Source organism: Phalacrocorax aristotelis, chromosome 8, assembly GCF_949628215.1.
Source record: "Phalacrocorax aristotelis chromosome 8, bGulAri2.1, whole genome shotgun sequence".
NCBI lineage: Eukaryota > Metazoa > Chordata > Aves > Suliformes > Phalacrocoracidae > Phalacrocorax > Phalacrocorax aristotelis.
The window spans coordinates 4,978,365-4,996,157 of record NC_134283.1 but is presented as its reverse complement, the minus strand read 5'-3'; the positions used below and the strand labels follow the sequence as shown (position 1 = coordinate 4,996,157).

The window sequence follows — 17,793 nt, the reverse complement described above, 5'->3', positions numbered from 1 at the left end:
CCTAGGGACAGAGCTCTCCTTATGCAATAAAGTAGCAGCTATTTAAACAACACGGATTCCAGAACTGGCTGAGAAACTTGCGTTTCTGCAGTTTCTGCATTCGGAGAGCAAAGTGTTATCTGTAGGGTGCAACTACCTTATTGGAATTAGGCATTTAATTCAACCTATGATTTTCTTTTTAAAAATGTTGTGACAACCTGAATGAATGGTAGTGATCTAAATAGTTTTCAGTTTCACGATTCCCAATACAGTACAAATTTGTAATTTGTTTTGTTTTGGGTTGCCTGCCCCCCCAAAACGGGGCCTAGATTAAGGGGAGAGCTTTGGGAAATGGGGAGAGACTGGTTTGACCTTGTTAGTAATTGTGCTTGGAGAAAAGAGTTGCAGAGACTGTAGGAGGAAGCAAAAGGAAGGGGGTGGTCTCTGGGAAACTGCAGCTCATGCAGAGAGCACTGAAAGGATCAGAGAGCAGAAGGGGAGGGAAGGCAAAGGTGCGACAGACAGAGTTTTCTAGGGGCCAGAGGCCACTGTGAAGGGTTTACTGTAGCTCATAAAAGTGCTGAATTGCCTGAAACTCAGCTAGAACTCAATACTCCAGAAAATGCAGCAGGAAGACTTGTGTGTAAACCACTTCTACTTTTGTTCTTTCTGATATAGTAGCATAAAGTTTTCTCTAAGAAAAAAAAAAGGCAAACAAAAACTCCCAACACAAAAAAACCCTACTAGCTGATATTGCAAAGTTACACCTGGGTTTTGGTGTCTATTTTTATGTTACAAGTTTTAGTGTTTATTTGAGAGTTAATTCGCCGGGGACAATCTCAGCAAATTCATTGTACGTTCTGTTTGATTAAAAGCCCGGACTGAGAAGTGACCAAGTGTAGCTGTGAAAATTATGTAAGACATTTGAAGTGTGGCTTTTTACAGGTCTCATGCAAGTATTTGAGGCAAGCCAGACCTTGTTTAAGACTTATGATTTAAGCAGTCATCAGGTTAGGAGGGTAGACACACTTACTTAGGTTTAAAACTAGTCTACAGGAATACAAAATTAATATGGCCTGTCCACTGTCACTGTAATAAGTGGGGTAACCTAACATTAAATAAGTAGTTTCATATGTATCACTGCTGGAAAACATATAATAAAAGACCTAGAATCTGGTAGTTCATGTTAATTTAGCCTGAAGATGCAGGGAATGGAAATAACCACTGAATATTATTTTTAAACTTTTTGTAACTCTCTTCTTTTTTAGGAAATCTTTAAGATAGAAAGCAACCTTGGAATTCCAAGACAAAAAAGGGCTATTTTGGCAACTCCAATATTAATTCCTGAAAATCAAAGACCACCATTCCCCAGATCTGTTGGCAAGGTAAGTCAACAAAGAACTGGATCAAATTTTGATATTAAGTAATTGATCTATTTTTCTTCAAATTCTGTAATGCTGATCATGTTGGTGGTAATATCCCAGACAAAATTAAGAAACATAAAACTGAACAGAGAAGATTGTTTTACTGTCTATATTGTTTAGACACATGAAAATGGCTTTGTATTCATGGCAGACTTTAACAGTAAACATTCTGGTAAAAGGCATTAATCAGAGACATATCTTTCATGCAGCTGCTGTCTTCTGTAGAGGTTGCTGCCTACCTGTGTAGCTGTGTGTCAGACTGGGGCTGAAATCTAGGCCAGGAATGTTGTGAAGAATATCCTAGTGCATAGTGTGGGTTATCTTGTTTCTATTCTCAAGACTTAAAAGAAATTCATAAGGCAATAAATGTAAACCCACCTTTTTTCATTCCTTAGTTAATTTCTAGTGTCCAAAGACAAGCTAAGCATTTGCAGGTGTTTTCAATTTTGTTTTTTTGTTGTCTGCAAAGGTCTGACAAAGAAGTGGAAAGTTTTTCTTGAGTCTGCAGGCAACTAGATAGACGACAATTCTAACAGTCATTTTTCCAGAACTTCAGATATACAGCTTGCATATACAAAAATCATTAAAACTAAAATACCAATAATTGTTCAAATGCCCATTTATGCATCAGAAGTTGTAATTACATGAATATATTTTGCATGCTGGCAGTTTTGAAGCGGCCTGCTATGCATCGCTCTGACTTTAGTAGGTATGTTAATGACATGATGGCCTATACAGCTGTGGAGTCTATTCCTCATTCCCACCGATATGATCGCTGGAGCTAAGTGCACAGCTTGAGGGCAGAATTTTACTCTACGATCGATGTGTAATTTAGCCAGCTGGCACCTAATCAGTTACTTTAATAATTAGGAAAGGTTGTTTTCCTACCAGTGAAAAGAAAGAATAATCTATGAAGATTTAATTTTCTCCTCTTTTCCATCAATAATTTATACTGATCTCATAAATTTCTATAAGTTTTTTCTATCTTTCTGAAGTATTTTTACTGTGCCCTAAACTTTCTAAAGCCATTTCTGAACTTTTCCCTTCAAATTTCAGTGCTTGAGAATTAATGATCAGTAACTAAAATAAATATTGTTGGTTAATATGTTAGTGATAAATAGTTAATTTTTAAGACTTCTGTTGTGCAATTATAAAGCAGTGAGAGAATTAAAAAGGTTACTAATACGCAGATCTGTAGTCTTTCTTTTTTGTTATTGATTTATATCTCCCTCTCTTCTTCTGCCCCTACTGCTTGGGGACACTGAATTTTTACACCTGAGGTAGTCTGAGTTGTTCTCTAGAACTGCCTTCATTAACTATTTTTATTGGGAGTTTAGAATGCTAGTGCTGGTAACTGAGGCTCCTTAAGCAGAATGAGATGAATTGGGTCCTATTTGTACTTAAATGTTTTCCTAGCATCTTGTCATCTTGATTTGTTATTGTTCCTGAAATGCTAGTCAGGGATCACAAGTGCATTAGATGATGCACAAACACAGAAGTGTAAAAGCATCTGGCAGTCTGTTTGTCAAAGGCCCTAAGATACCTATACTCAACTAATGTTTAAATTATTGGAACTGCAAATGAACAGCATCTTGAAATATTTTGAGCTGTCATCAGTTTTAAAAGTCTTTAAATCTCTCTTTCTTTTCAGTATATTTCTAATCTAGGTATCTAGACGTGAGTATTTTGGCTGTTGCAGAGAGTAACATAGAGTGCATGTGTATTAAGTGAGACAAAAATTTTAGAGATATTTAAAATAATGGAATGAAGTATTCTGGGTCAGCTGTAGGAATTAGAAACTGAACGCTGAACAAAGCGTAAATAAAAAGGTTTGGAGCCTCAGACATACTGATGGTAGGGAACAGACCCTATCATTCCCTAACAGAAAAATTCAGTAGGAGTCAATGCGGAAAATAAAAGCCAATTTTTTAGGTCTTTTTGACATGTCACAGACCTTAATAAGATAGGCCATGAAGTCTTCAGAAATAGAGTAGTCTCTGCTAATCTAGAGAGCCTTAGACACCCGATTCATGTACTTGTTTCAGATCCTGCACAAAATGTAGAAGTTGATCATCTGCCTCATTTAACTTTAGCTGTTTATTGTGAACTGTACATAGCTTCATGAATTTGCAAAAATTCATTTAGTTGCCCACTTCTGTGAGGCATAAGAATCCCATTGATTTCCTCTTTCACAATATTTTGGGAGTTATCTTCAGAAGCCTCAACAAGGCACTACATGGACTGATGAATTACAGCTTCTGATGCGTATGAATTTCTTTTGAACTTAAACTTTGCCGTGTCTTGTAATCACTGTGAAGGGACATTGCAAATGTATTTATAGTAGCTGTTGTGTCTGTAGTGTTTCGGGGAAGAGAGAAAACATACAGAGATTGGATAATTTGCATGTTATAATAGAATTTTAAAAATGAGAAGGAAGAAGAAATGAAAGCACATTCTTGATCAAAGTTTTGTCATGTAACTTCCAGCCATCAGGGCTGAGGGCTCGTGTAGGTCTGCCGTGATGGGAACAGCAGTTTGTCTCGCAGGGCAGGGGCTCACAAGGGCTCACCCTATCTGCCCAACACTGTGAGCAGTGTCCTTCTGAGCTCCTCTGTAACCACCAAACCTCTGTGAGATTGCACAGTGGGGCAGTTTATATTTTATTCAGACATAGTAATGAACATAGCAATAAATCATTTAGGAACAAGGAATTCAAGTGCAGTAATGGTGGGGGGAAGGGGGGAAATAACCAAACATTTTCCTGTGTAAAGTAATTCGAACTTTCATTTTGCTTTCATGTTTGTTACTGCACTGTTACATTTTCTGCTCATCAGGAATGTGAAGCTTTCCTGAGTGAATGAAATACAGGATAGTGATAATTTCAGATATGATTAGTTCTGTTTGATACCATTATGTGGCCCGGTTTGGAGATCCACCTAAAAGTTAGGTTTCCATTTGCATCCCAAGTATGTTATTTTCCCTTTCTTTTGCCTGCTTTAGCAAATTACCAATGTAGTGTATTGATCAGTCCTGACTGCCTCTTGCCTTCCAGCCCACACTATGCTGCCTGGGAATGCACAAGGCTGTTTGGGACCGATTGCAGCAGCCACCAGCAGTTGAGCTGCTTATTAGCACTTAGGTGGGAGCAGGGCAGATGTGCAAAAAGAGGAGAGCAGGGGGAGAACAATTAATTACATTTTATTTCACAATTAGGAAACAATAGCATAAACAAAAAAAACCATGGGGATTTTAGAGTACTTTATTTATTAAGGTTTGGTAATGTAAGTGAGGAAGGAGATATGGTACTGCACAAGTAAAGAAATTGGTTTGTTTTAATTAACAACAAATATGCAAATTAGTATTTAGCTTAATAAGGAAATACCTGTGTAGAGGCTGTTTTCTATGCTGTTACTGGCTTTCCAGTATACCCACTTAGAAGTGAGATTATTGCCTTGCCATTTGCACACCCTTCATTAGGGTATCTCTTCATTAAATAACTATCATAGATATGCTGTGCTGGTAGGTAGAGGAATCTCACCTTTTGGCAGAATTTAAGCTTTTACATATTATCCTTCATCCCTGGGGGAAACTAGTAAGATTGAAATATTTTAATACAGTCATGGTAATATGGGTCTTTGTGACCAGATGGCCCAGGCTACAACTGTTGACTATTACTGATGTGTTTTGTTTAGCTCTTGCTGATATAGCACAGGGATATGATATTCAATTTTTAGTCTCTCTCCATATGTTACTTTTCGAGTTTATTTGTCCACATCTAGTCAAATTAAGTACAAAACAGTGGGATGCAGGATTATCTTGTAATTACAGTGATAGCTTATTCACCACTAAGCCGTGGAAATGTCTTCTAAGACTAAGTGAAGTGTGGTGGTTCTGTACATCTATTTGATGATAGTCTCAGACACACTTTAACTGTGGTGATGAACTGCATGATGGTACGTTTTGAAGTTTGAAGGTAATTGTGGAGATGGTCAACAAGTTCCAGCTCTTCTTCCAGAGATTAGGAGAGAAGGACATCCGCAAAGTGAGAGTATTTTAATATAGGCTGAAGGGATTTGGTGTGGATTTTGTTGACAGACATATGATGCATCCATGATTCTATTCTTTAATTTAAAGGAATTATCCTTCATAAGAATGGATATTTTAATTGTTGGCACATAAGACCTGGAAGCTGTGAGTGGCCTGGTAAAAATTGGCAGGACTTTTTATGCTCAGTGAAGGGCAGAAGACACAGACAGGTACACAGGAGCTTTGTAGGAAACTGCTGAATGAAGAAAAGGCAAAACCTTTTTTTTTTTTTTTTTTGCCAGTAAGAGAATTTGTTTCTTTGTTATGTGCCTGTTTTGTCCTTTAGGAAGGAGAGGGTGTTTGTTCAGATATTTTGCATCAGATAGCTTTATAACATATGCCCTGTCTTTGATGTGGGCTGATGAACATTTAGCTGCCATATGACAATTAGATGGCAGGACTGACCTAAACAAAAGCTCAGGAGAATAAGTGGTGCAGGCTACCAAACATGATAGAAATCTTTAAGAACTATGATGAGGTGGTTTTTTGTTTTTGTGGTTGTTTTTTTTTCCCCCCACTCCTCTGAGCTGTGAATTTAAGGCAAAGAGAAAACACAGCTTGTCTGTTAATGCAGCAACAGAAAAACCCCGAAGAGAGGAGAAAACTGCAGATAACTGGATGGAAAAGCTGCTGGAAGCTTATTATTTTTGAGTGGCTATCTGATTGAGGCTATTTATATACGATAAATTATATGCTTCACAGAAGAGAAGTGTTAAGTACTAAAGATGCAGCTGGAAAAAAATGCCAAACTTCAGGCAAAAGTTTGAAAAGAAGGTGATAGATGTGTAAAGGGAGATGGTTGTGATCCACTGACCTTTGAAGAGAACCTAAAGAGAAGGATTGTGTATTAGAGGAGGACATGTGAAAGACAACAGAAGAACAACAGTGAAATAAAAGCTGAATTAAGAAGTGCATTTGTTCTACTGGAAAATTAGGCAGAAAATGAGGGGAGAGAGTCTGAAGAGAAATGGAGGAGGGAAAGGACCTAGGTAGGGTGGGTGTCCAAGTATGAAAGATAATGGAGCGCACAGACAAAGAACAGAATGACATGTGGATTGGAGGAAATATACCCAAAAGCCTCTCCCAACACCATGAGAGAAATCTGTGTGACTCCTTATCAGCTTGTCACTTGGTAAAGATCTGAACCTCCGTTCTTGGTCTGCATCTTCATGTCAGTTACTAAAAATAATGCAGAAGCAAGAGAATGTATTTCTTAGAACTGCTTCTTGTTCCATTATGAGGTCTACAGGAAAAATCGAGTGGATTTAAAAAAATTATTTATTAATATCTGTTTGTTGTTTTCAATTCATCATCACATCAAATGTAATGGTCAGGCTGTGCCAAAGAGTATGCTCAGAAAAGAGCAAGAATTCTGACTTGTCCAGAAGGCAAGAATATTTCAGTGACAGCTGAAAAAGTGGTTCCATCAGGGAGATGTTGGAATGGTTGGTTCCTGGGAAGCATTGCAGGGTGAGGACATTTTTCAGAGAGCCAATGGAATTACTCAGGTACAAAGAATTCTAGTTTCTTGCATCAAGGTCTGAGGGCATATAAAGGGAGAGCTCAGCTAAAGTATGCAGAAGTGTGTCTATCGACCTATGTGGTAGAAGACGCATTCACAGATGAGGATCCATAAACAAGCAGCAAACAAAGAGTGGTAGAAAGATGTACAGAAGCCAGGGCAGGAAAGGTGTTATTGATGAACAGCACTTAAGAAATGAAGATAGTCTTAATAAATCTCTCTCTAATCCAGCAAGAATTGGGTTTAGAGAAAAATCAAGTTATGGTACTAGTACAGTAAGATTGGGCAGAAATATATATGTTTGAGCTCAGTTTGTTCAGCCTAGCACAGTAAGTGTTTTCTGTAAATCCAAAGTGTAATGATTTAAGCAAAAGGAAAATAATGGCATAATATCTAATGGATATAAATCTTGGCAGAAAATTAGAAGAAAAGTTTCTAGTTCCCAAAGAAAGGAATTAATTCCCAACAGAAGTACTGAGGAGGGAATACAAAGTTTGATGAATATGTGATCGCAGCTGCATAACATGTCTGCTTCTGATTGTGAAAGAACAGACACCTAGAGGCTTCCTGCTATTCTAGTGTTACTGCAAATGTGCAATACCCTGCTGAGTTGGACCTGAGCGGACCCTGGAAGATGTCCGGAGTTTAACATGGGATCAAATTCATTGCTTGCGTGAAGGAATGGCACACTTCTGACCTTCATGGAAAAATACCAACCTACCTCAGCGATGAATGTAATGAAATGAACAACACTCCATTAAATTAAAGGGCTTTCAATGCAAGTACATGAATTATTAAACTACAGCATATTAATTTTCATTAAAGGATATGTATTTGATGTCCTAACAAACCATTAAGTGAAAACAGCACTTCAAATTTATCTATTTTTCTGAAAGGTCTCTCCTCAAACTTCTTTTTTTTTTTTTTTTATATATTGATAGGTGCATAAACAATTCCAACAGAATACCTTTGTTCCCTTTACCCTAACAGAATTTTAATTGAAAGCCTTGTTAAAATACTTCTGTTTACTTAAGATCTTTCAGAATCACAAAGTTGAGCAGCAGATGCCTTGGAAAACTGGAAAATAATAAGAGTTTACCATTATTTTTCAGTGTTTGGTGTTGTTAATAAGAATAAAATAATTTTTAAACATTTGAGGAATACTTTCTAATCTAGTTACTATGGTTACAAGTTTGTTGGAGATAAAGCAGTTCTATAACAATGATGGAATTTAATTTTTTTTAAATATCCAGTACCTAATTTCCTGCTTCATAATAAATCATGGTAATGATCTTAAGGAGAGCACCAAACAGAAGAGGTTTTACGCTCTGAAGCTGTTCAGCAAAGTATACTACAGTTTAACTGTCACATTGTTTGTGTTAACTTTGATCTCAGAAGTTGGTATCTTAAACAGTGTTTCAGATGAAGGTAGAGGGGAACAAAAGTCTGTCCCTGACAGTAAATTACCTATGTAAAGTAACTGAGATGAAATAAAACCCTGGCAACTAATTTTTCATTGCACACCAACTGAATTTTAGACTCAAGTGTAAGGAAAATATTTGGATTGTCTTTAGATGCAAGAGCTATTTCATCTAATGATACCTGATGTCAGACACCCTTCCTTAATGTTTTTTTTCTTAACTGGTTAATCATAGTCATCTTTGCAAAAACAAGCCCGAAGAATCTCCCCCAAACTCCAGGCTTGTTCCAGCTTCCTTGACCCGAATAGACACTTAGGCTCATGTTTTAAGAATCACATGTAGGGTGTGATTCTGTACCTGGTCTTACCGAGTATACTATGAATGGGGAATGCCATCGACAGCAGCAGCCAGAAAGCCCCTTTTAGGGATGCAGAATAATAGTTATTAAATTGCCATTCCCTAACACGGTTATCACAGAGTCATAGAATACCAGGTTGAAAGGGACCTCAAGGACCATCTGGTCCAACCTCTCTTGGCAAAAGCACAGTCTAGACAAGATGGCCCAGCACCCTGTCCAGCTGAATCTTAAAAACATCCAACGCTGAGGAATCCACCTCTTCCCTGGGTAGATTATTCCAATGACTGATCTCACTGTGAAAAATTTTCCTCTTGTGTCCAACCAGGGCCTAATTCTGTAATCTCAGATTGAAAACCAGGATATTTGGATCCAGGTTTTCTGTTTGCTCAGTACCTTTAACATGTAAAATTTCTTCCTACAAATCTACTTATAGTAACAGTTTAAGTAGGATGACAAATGCAACAGACCTACCCAGCATTCCTCTGCAGTGTTCTGTGTTAAAACATTACTAGCAAGAAGATTAGATCTGCAGAATATAGAAGTCCATGGAGAGAACATGACCGTAGAGCTTCCTTTAAATCAGTTAAGATATTTATTTGATAGCTGTGATGCTGCTTCAAATATGATCTGTTTGTTATCTGAATACTGTACCTTCATCCAATAATTTTCTTGTTTAATTCAATATTATTCTTTTGGTCTCCTATTATGCAAAGTCAGTTGTTAGCAAGTGTATAGTGTAATATAAAGCAATATCCAAATAAATGACATTTTAGGAAGAAAAATAACTTGTCCCTGCCAATGTAAAAACTAAATACTGTCAACCTTGGTACTTACATTAATGAAAGACTTTATTAAAGGCACTTTGTGGACTGTACTGGTGACAAATTTGGTACTACTAGATGTGGCTTGTTAAAGTGATATTAAGAAAAGATGGTTGGCAAAGTATTTCCAGAAGGAAAAATTATATATATTATATATGGCTCATCTGTAAGGTGGAGTAAATAGCTGTCACTCAGGGAACAATAGTAATTTTCTTTCTTCTGACTAACTGCTGGATCTCCTCAGTGATTACCAAATAATTTTAATCTTTTTGTGTTTTGCTCTTGGTTTTATCATACAGGGATGATTCTTCTTTCAAATTTTTTGCTTGCATTTTAAAGTGATGCATACTAACAGATCAGTATGGTAGGTATGATGCTAATATCTATTATGGCACCTGTGTTTTATTTCAATAAACATTTTTCCTTCTCCTTTCCAAAACATCTGTTGCTCTTTTCCAGCTGCCCTCTAAAGGCAACATTCTTTTTTTAATCTTTCTGGTTAATCATCTTTACTACTTAGTTTGCAACTTTGTTTGTGAAATTCAGAAGTGGACTAAGTAATTTGTGGTCTGTAGGGCAGAACTGCAGAATGGTTGAGGTTGGAGGGGATCTCTTGAGGTCATCTTGTCCAACCCCACTGTTCAAACAGGGCCACCTAGAGCCAGTTGCCCAGGACTGTGCACAGATGGATTTTCAGTATCTCCAAGGTGGGAAACTCCACAACCTCTCTGGGCAACCTGTTCCAGTGCTCAGTCACCCTCTCGCTAAGAAAGGGTTTCCTGATGTTCAGATGAAACCTTCTGTGTTTCAGTTTGTGTCCATTGCCTCTTGTCCCATCACTGGGCACCACTGAAAACAGCCTGATTTGGTGGTGCTTTCTCCCTCTCTTCAGGTATTTATACATATTTATGAGCTCCACCCTGAGCCTTCTCTTCCCTAGGCTAAACAGTCCCAGCTCTCTCAGCCTTTCCTCATAGAAGAGATACTCCAGGCCCTTAATTATCTTGTGGCCCTTCGTTTGACTCCTGGATGTCCATGCCTCTCTTGTACTGAAGAGCCCAGAACTGGACACAGTACTCCAGGTGTGGCCTCACCAGAGCTGAGTACAGGGAAAGGATCACCTCTCTTGACCTGCTGGCAATACTTTGTGTAGTGCAGCCCAGGATACCATTAGCCTTCTTTGCAGCAAGGGCACATTGCTGGCTCTTATTCAACTGAGTGTCCACCAGGACCACCAGGTCCTTTTCTGTAAAGCTGTTTTCCAGCTGGGTGGCCCCCAGCATATACTGGTGCATGGGGTTGTTGCTCCCCAGGTGCAGGACTCTGTAGTTCCCTCTGCTGAACTTCGTGAGGTTCCATGGAGCCCATTTCTCCAGTCTGTCAAGGTTGCTATGGCAGTATGACCTTCTGGCCTATCAGCCACTACTCCCAGTGTTGTGTCATCAGTAAACTTGCTGAGGGTACACTCCGCCTGATCCTCCAGATCATTAATGAAGATGTTAAACAGGAGTGGACCCAGTATTGACCCCCAGGGTACTCTGCTAGTTTTTGTGCCACTGATCATCACCCTCTGGGCCCAGCTTTTCAGCCAGTTTTCAACCCGCTGCACCTTCTGCTCATCCAGTCCCATACATGAACAGCTTCTCTGTGAGGATCTTATGGGACACAGTGCCGAAGGCATTACTGAAGTCCAGGTACACAATATCCACTGTTCTCCCCTCATCTACCAGGCCAGTCATTTATTTGTGGAAGTTTCAAGTTGGTCAAGCATGACTTCCCCTTGGTGAATCCATGCTGACTACTGATGATTTGCTGTTGTTAATGTACCTGGAATTGGTTACCGAGGTTAGCTGCTTTAAAACCTTCCCAGGGATTGAGGTGAGGCTGAATGGCCTGCAGTTCCTTGAGTCCGCCTCCTTGCCCTTCTTGAAGATAGGAGTGACATTCTCTTTCCTCCAGTCTTTAGGTGCTTCTCCCATTTGCCATAATACATCAAAGATTATTGAGCATGGCCTTGCAATGACATCTACCAGCTCCTTCAAAATGTGTGGATGCATCCCATCAAGGCCTATGCACTTATTTATGTCCAGTATACCCCGACCTGATCCTCTTCCACCAAGGGTACATCTTCCTTACTGTGTGTAACCCAGTCCCCCAACTCATTCAGCAACGGGTCTGCATTTTCGCTAGTCATCTTTTTGTCACATACGTGTTTATGGAAGACCACCTTCTTGTCTTTGAAATTCCTAGCCAGATTCAATTCTGTTTGGGCTTTAGCTTTCCTTTCTGGATGCTGGGACAATGTCTCCCAGTTTACACGTCCTTACTTACACCTTCTGTACGCTTCCTTTCTGTGTTTGACTTTGGCCAGGAGCTCCTTGTTCACCCACGCAGGCCTGCTGGCATTATTGTCTGACTTCCTATTCGTTGGGATGGAGCGCTCTTGAGCTTGGAGGAGGTGATCCTTGAATATTAACCAGTTTTTTTGGGCTCCTCTTCCCATGGAACTCAATGGTATCTTTAAAGCGGCAAAAGTCTGCTCTCCTTGAGCCTAGGGTGTAGTGAACTTGCTTTTTAATTTCCTCCTCCCGTCAGGATCCTGAACTCCACCATCTCATGGTCACTACATCCAAGGCTGCCTTGGACCTTCACATTCCCACCCAGTCCCTCATTGGCAAGTGTGAGGTCCAGCAGAGCACCCCTTCTTTGCTGGTTCCTCTATCACTTGGAGGAGGAAGATACCATCAGTGCACTCCAGGAGCCTCCTGGATTGCTTATGTCCTGCTGTTTTCTCCTTTCAGCAGCTATTGGGGTTGTTGGAGTCTCTCGTGAGGACCACAGCCTGTGAACCTAAGGCCGCTCCTATCTGTCTGTAGAGGGCCTCATCCACTTGACAAAATGACTTAGGTATCTGCACCTTTAAGTGTATAATGAGGACATCACCTTTTTGCCTTACCTTATTTAAAGATGAGCTGAAGTCTTTTGTCATAGTTAATAATATGTCATTTTGAAGTAAGTGTTGCTCTACTTTACTGAACTATTTTTCTTTCAGGGTCAAATATATATAAAAATATGAATTATTTCATTGTAATCAGAGATCCATTGTTGCACTAAAATTTTCAATTACAAAAATCTCCAATTTCCTTTTGCTTACCTTTTGAAAAGAACATTCTAGTGTGACCACTCTACTTTCTTTAAAATCACTCAAAAAGAGAAAAATCTCTTTCTGCCATTGAAATGTTGCTTAAGCAGAAGCAAATGAAAATTCAGACAACTCTACTTTTGGATTAACCTGCTTTGCGGTGTTCTGTAATTAAATTAGCAACCATGTTGATTTTTGGTTTGGCCATCATCTTATTTTTTAAATTTCCTGAGGCTGTTTATGAAGTCATGCCAATTACTGGAATTTAAATACAGGAATCATGCCCTCCATACTGTATTTACATACACATGCTCAGAGATGCGTAACAATAAGTGAGTGCAGGTTGTACACACATATCCGGACTTTCATGTGCTCTCTTCGTGGTCAATGCTATTGACTTTGTATGTGCTTTTTCTCCTATTTTAATCTATAAAATGCTGCTGTGAGTAAATATTGGTTCTACTGGAAAGTCTCCCAATTTCATCTGCTCTTATGTCAATAAGTATCAGTTGCATCGTTGTTCTTCTGTATCTCATTTTCCTGCGACGTTACTCTCTGTCTCATATTTCTGAAGAACAGGTGAATGACATGGAATAAATATTTATACAAATTCTATCTAAGAATTGAAATTACTGTTAAACCATTTGCACAATTTTGCCAGCACATTATTTTAGCAATTTTAGTTAGCTTGAGTTGTGGTTTGAGCTGAGATGTAACAGTCTTCATAAGCTTGTCCTCATCACTCAGCGCTTCCATGGAGCGGCAGTCTGTTTGTTAAGCACATACTAAAGCATCCTTCTGTATCATTGTGCAATGGTGTCTGACCTTAAGCACATTGAAGCTAACAGAAATTCTTCCATCAAAGTGGAAAAGGGTTTTTGGTCAGGCCAAACATCTTGGGAGACTGTAGAGGGGAAAAAGGGCACTTGAAGGAAGCATGAACTAAGCTGATCATGTACATATCTGGTTATACTTCATTTCACTCTGTTTATACAGAAAATTATTGCACTACATTTGGAAAATAAGATTTTCATCAAGGTTCAAATCTGTCTATTTTTTGATACCGTAAGTATTTTTGCACTGCTTCAGAAGTTTTTCTTTTCATTTCTACAACACATGGGTGAAACTATTAAGCTTACATTTTTGATTGAGCTTGCTGGAGATGAGAATGGATTCTGATAATAGAAATCTGTACAACAATGAAGTCCAGAAATTGAAAGTAGTACTGATCCCTATAATCCAATAACATGTGTCTTAATGTATTTTTTACTTATTAGAATTGCAAAAGAAAATGAGGAAGCGTGGATGTAGCTGACTGTGGCTATAACTTGAATTCAGGGGCTATATTAATTTAACAGAAATTCATGTTCAAACCTGATTTACAGTGTATTACAAGTATTTTCATGAGCAATTGAAGTGATGAAAGCTGGTTTCCTACAAATATTCATTTCCTACAACAAAACCAGGTCCTCTTATCTGTGATAACACCTCAAGCACAGTGACCCTAAATCATCCCTCAATGCCCCTGGCATCATTGGTGTTATTTTCTACTTTCTGGCATTTCAAACCGGAAAAAAGAGTGAGCAGGTCCTGGAGCTACAGCTAGCCTGAGTGGGCACTGAATATACATGTGCAAAGGGGAAAGTCTTCCTGCCTTTCTCTCTCTGCAGGTGTGGGCAGGTCTTTTCACTTACATGGTTATAATTTTCATAGAACTTTGAGGAACTTTGTATCTTGGATATTTTTGGTCAAATTTTGTTGAAACTGGGCAATAGGCTTAAAGTGAATCAGACAGCATAATCGCTTAAACGGTATTTTTTGAGGAGACCAGATTAAAGAAGCAGGTGTTTCGCATAACAGCCTTTCCTCAACAGATTCTTTTCTACTTGACAAACAAGCCCTTAAATGTTACTGAGGAAGCTACTGTTCCGTGTAGGGTTGGAATAATGGTTAAATCAGGCATATTCAAAGAGCAGTGTCTGCAGTGGGGAACTCGCTAATTATGTAAGGGAAAAACTGTAAGGATCTATATGAATTTTATCACCAATAAAAATTAATGAACAATACAGAGCATGCTGAAATTGTGTAAATAGGAAAACATAATAAATCAACTTCATTCATTATTACTGTGCTGTTGGGCTTTCTAATCTGAATTTGCTAAGGGTCACTGGAACATGAAAATTAATTTGAATTAATAGAATCTATTATATGTGGATTAATTTTTTTAAAAAGTCATATAGTACCATTACTGAATTTTCTTAATTTATTTTCTTGTGAGAATCTTACAGTAATTATTATTTAATAAATTATCTCCTTTAAAAAAATGAACACAACCATGATACAATCAATAATGCTGTGGAAAAAAGTGTAATTATCTGCTAATGAGAAATCTTAAAAACTAGGCATATTGTTTCCTTTAGGGGATTACTGATGAAGGACACTCTTCTAAGCAGTAGAAAATCGATTGTATATTTTTTCCCAAGATTTCACAAAGATCGGTGATTTCAAACTCTGCACATAAAAAGATGGAGACGTAGTTCACAGTCACCTGCTCTGAGCTCTGAAGATGCTAGCTGCTGAATGTATCTTCCGGTTCTTTTTCTCATTTACAAGAAAACAAGCTTTGACCATATTTTGTTATGTTGAACACTTTCCCATCCTGAACAGCTTTTTAGTTCTAGGAAAAAATTAAGCACATGCTCACTGATCATAACTTACGTGTACACATGTATGTATATAATTTATAGCAGACGAAGACAGGTGCAATGCATTCTGGTGCGCTATTTCCTTACAGCGGAGGTAAGAGCAAAAAAATAATTTTTTCTTTGCATCCTTTTCAAAAGAACAATTTTCTAAAATTCTTATTAGACTGTCAGGGTTAATGATATTTTTGGAATTAGATTGAAATTTGCCCATCAGCTTTTTAAATCAAGGACTAGAGGCAAAATACAGCTAGGTTGCCATTTTTTGTTCTTCATTCTCTCAAGGAGGGACTCCCTGCTGCTTGTGTAATGAACCATGTGGACCGTTATGCAGTAGCTTTCAAAGTAAGAAATTAGTGTGTTGAAGAGCTACGGAAATTATCTCATTGCAAGTAATTTAGTAGCAGGATCTGCCATTGGTTTCAGTCATGAATTTACTGTCAGGAGATTTTGGTTTTCGTAAATCTGCATGACAAGCACATAGCTGACGAACAGTTAATGTAAACAGTTTCACTTCCATTGGAGGTTTAGAAAGACTGTAAGAGGGTTCTTCAAAATCCCCCACCTCCCTTAAAAAGTGAAAGTCTTGTCAAAATGGAAGAGTAAACTATAAACTACCAGTAGAAGTTTTTCAAGTATTTTGGAAACTAGTGCGTTCCCTGCAAGGGAAGCTCTGTCACACTGCAGGTGTTCTCAGTGAAGGAGGGGACAGGAGTCTTCAGGAGCATCTCAGACTTGAAGTGTCAAAAGAAATGGATGCAGAGCAAACCAGAAAAAATGAATATTATCAAATAGCAAAGACCAAACTTGAAGAGAGCTTAAACAGGGAATTGCTGAACTAGCTGTGCCATTTAACTACTCACAAGCATTGACTTCACCTGCCCTGGAATGTGGGTATCATATACTGCCCATCCGTTTTATAAAGGACTCTAGGAAGCCTTGAAATGCATTAGGATTACAGCTCGCTGAATCCCACTCCTGCACTTGGTGAATCAGTCAAAGCCAAGCTGTAACAGTCACTGGAACAGACGAACATTTGGATGATCATGAGGTGAATAGTTAACATGGCTCTTTTGAAGGCAAATCATATCTCATAAATGTATTAAGATCTATGGAGGAGTCAGAGCTGTAGATAGAGCTGATCAATAAACCATATTTGAATTTCTCTACTAAGGGGGAATGCCTTCTTTTGGCTAAAAACAATTTTAAACATCAGTGTGGAAATAGGTTTTCATAGGGAGGTTTTACCAGTGGATATTTTCAGGGATCTATACAGTGATTTGTGATGTTTAACATAGCAAAAAATTATCTGAACAAGGAGACAGTAAGGTGACAGAGTTTGCAGATCATCCAAAATCATTCAAGAGAGTGACAAGTAATGAAGTGTTGCAGAAGGATTTTACGGTACTGAACGACTGAGTTTGCTGATAACTGCAGATCAATTGTATATAAAATTGAGGAGCAGTTCTGGAACCATTGTGGATCAGTCTCTGGAAAAGTCAGCTCAATCCTCAACAGTTACCACATGTCAAATAGAAAGTTGAATTTTGTGTTCTTGGCATACCACCTTAAAGAGGATGCAGTAGACTTAGAGAATTTCCAGAGAAGGGCAGTGTAGATAATCAGAGGTAAGAAATTGAGAGTTTAAATAGAACAGGGCTTATCATGCTGGAAAAGAAACAACTAAGGGTAGATATAATAATGCTCTAGAAAATTGTTGATCACATGGAGGAAACACAGGGAACAATATCCACTCTTCTTCCTACTGATGAACTGAGGAACTTCCATTGATGACCAGGTGATGGATTGAAAGGGAAAAACATTATTTTTGTCAAGCATTGTGATACTCTACATATTGTCACAAGGTGTTGTAGAGGCCAAAAGTAAAGGGCATATTTTTTGCTATTATGCCTGAAGCTTTGGGCTCTGCTGTTGGTACAGGATAGTATCGGTCATCATTACAGGCAGAATATAGGAGCAGATGTATTGTGGGGCTGACCCACAACCATCCGTGTGTAATTTGCTGTGTGTGGTTCATCTTTGAATTGCATGTTATTTTTATTGTTCTTTGAGAAGGTAACAAATTGCAAAAAGGTCTCGGGGTGGCTGCACAAATACTTCCTTTGCAGTTCTGCATTCCCACAAACCATGTCACGTTTAAGTTTTTCTTCTTTCAAATACAATTTATATCATGAAAATGTATCTGGAAAGCAGAGAGAAAGGGTGAGGAATGTCTGACTCATTATTTGTATTCAAATATTGCTTTATTATTTATACAGTCATTCTGCATTTCAAAAGCATGTAGGCAATGTTAGAAGTAAAAAGTTATTTCTGAAAG

General features: G+C 38.3%; 1 protein-coding gene across 2 annotated transcripts in view; it reads left to right on the top strand.

The window, feature by feature from the left end:
- Positions 1-17,793, top strand: part of CDH13 (cadherin 13) — a 515,166-nt gene that overhangs the window by 207,166 nt on the left and 290,207 nt on the right. For both annotated transcript variants that reach the window (XM_075101278.1, XM_075101277.1), the window contains exon 4: positions 1,248-1,364. In XM_075101278.1, the coding sequence (XP_074957379.1) occupies positions 1,248-1,364 (117 nt within the window). The remainder of the gene's footprint in view (positions 1-1,247; positions 1,365-17,793) is intronic.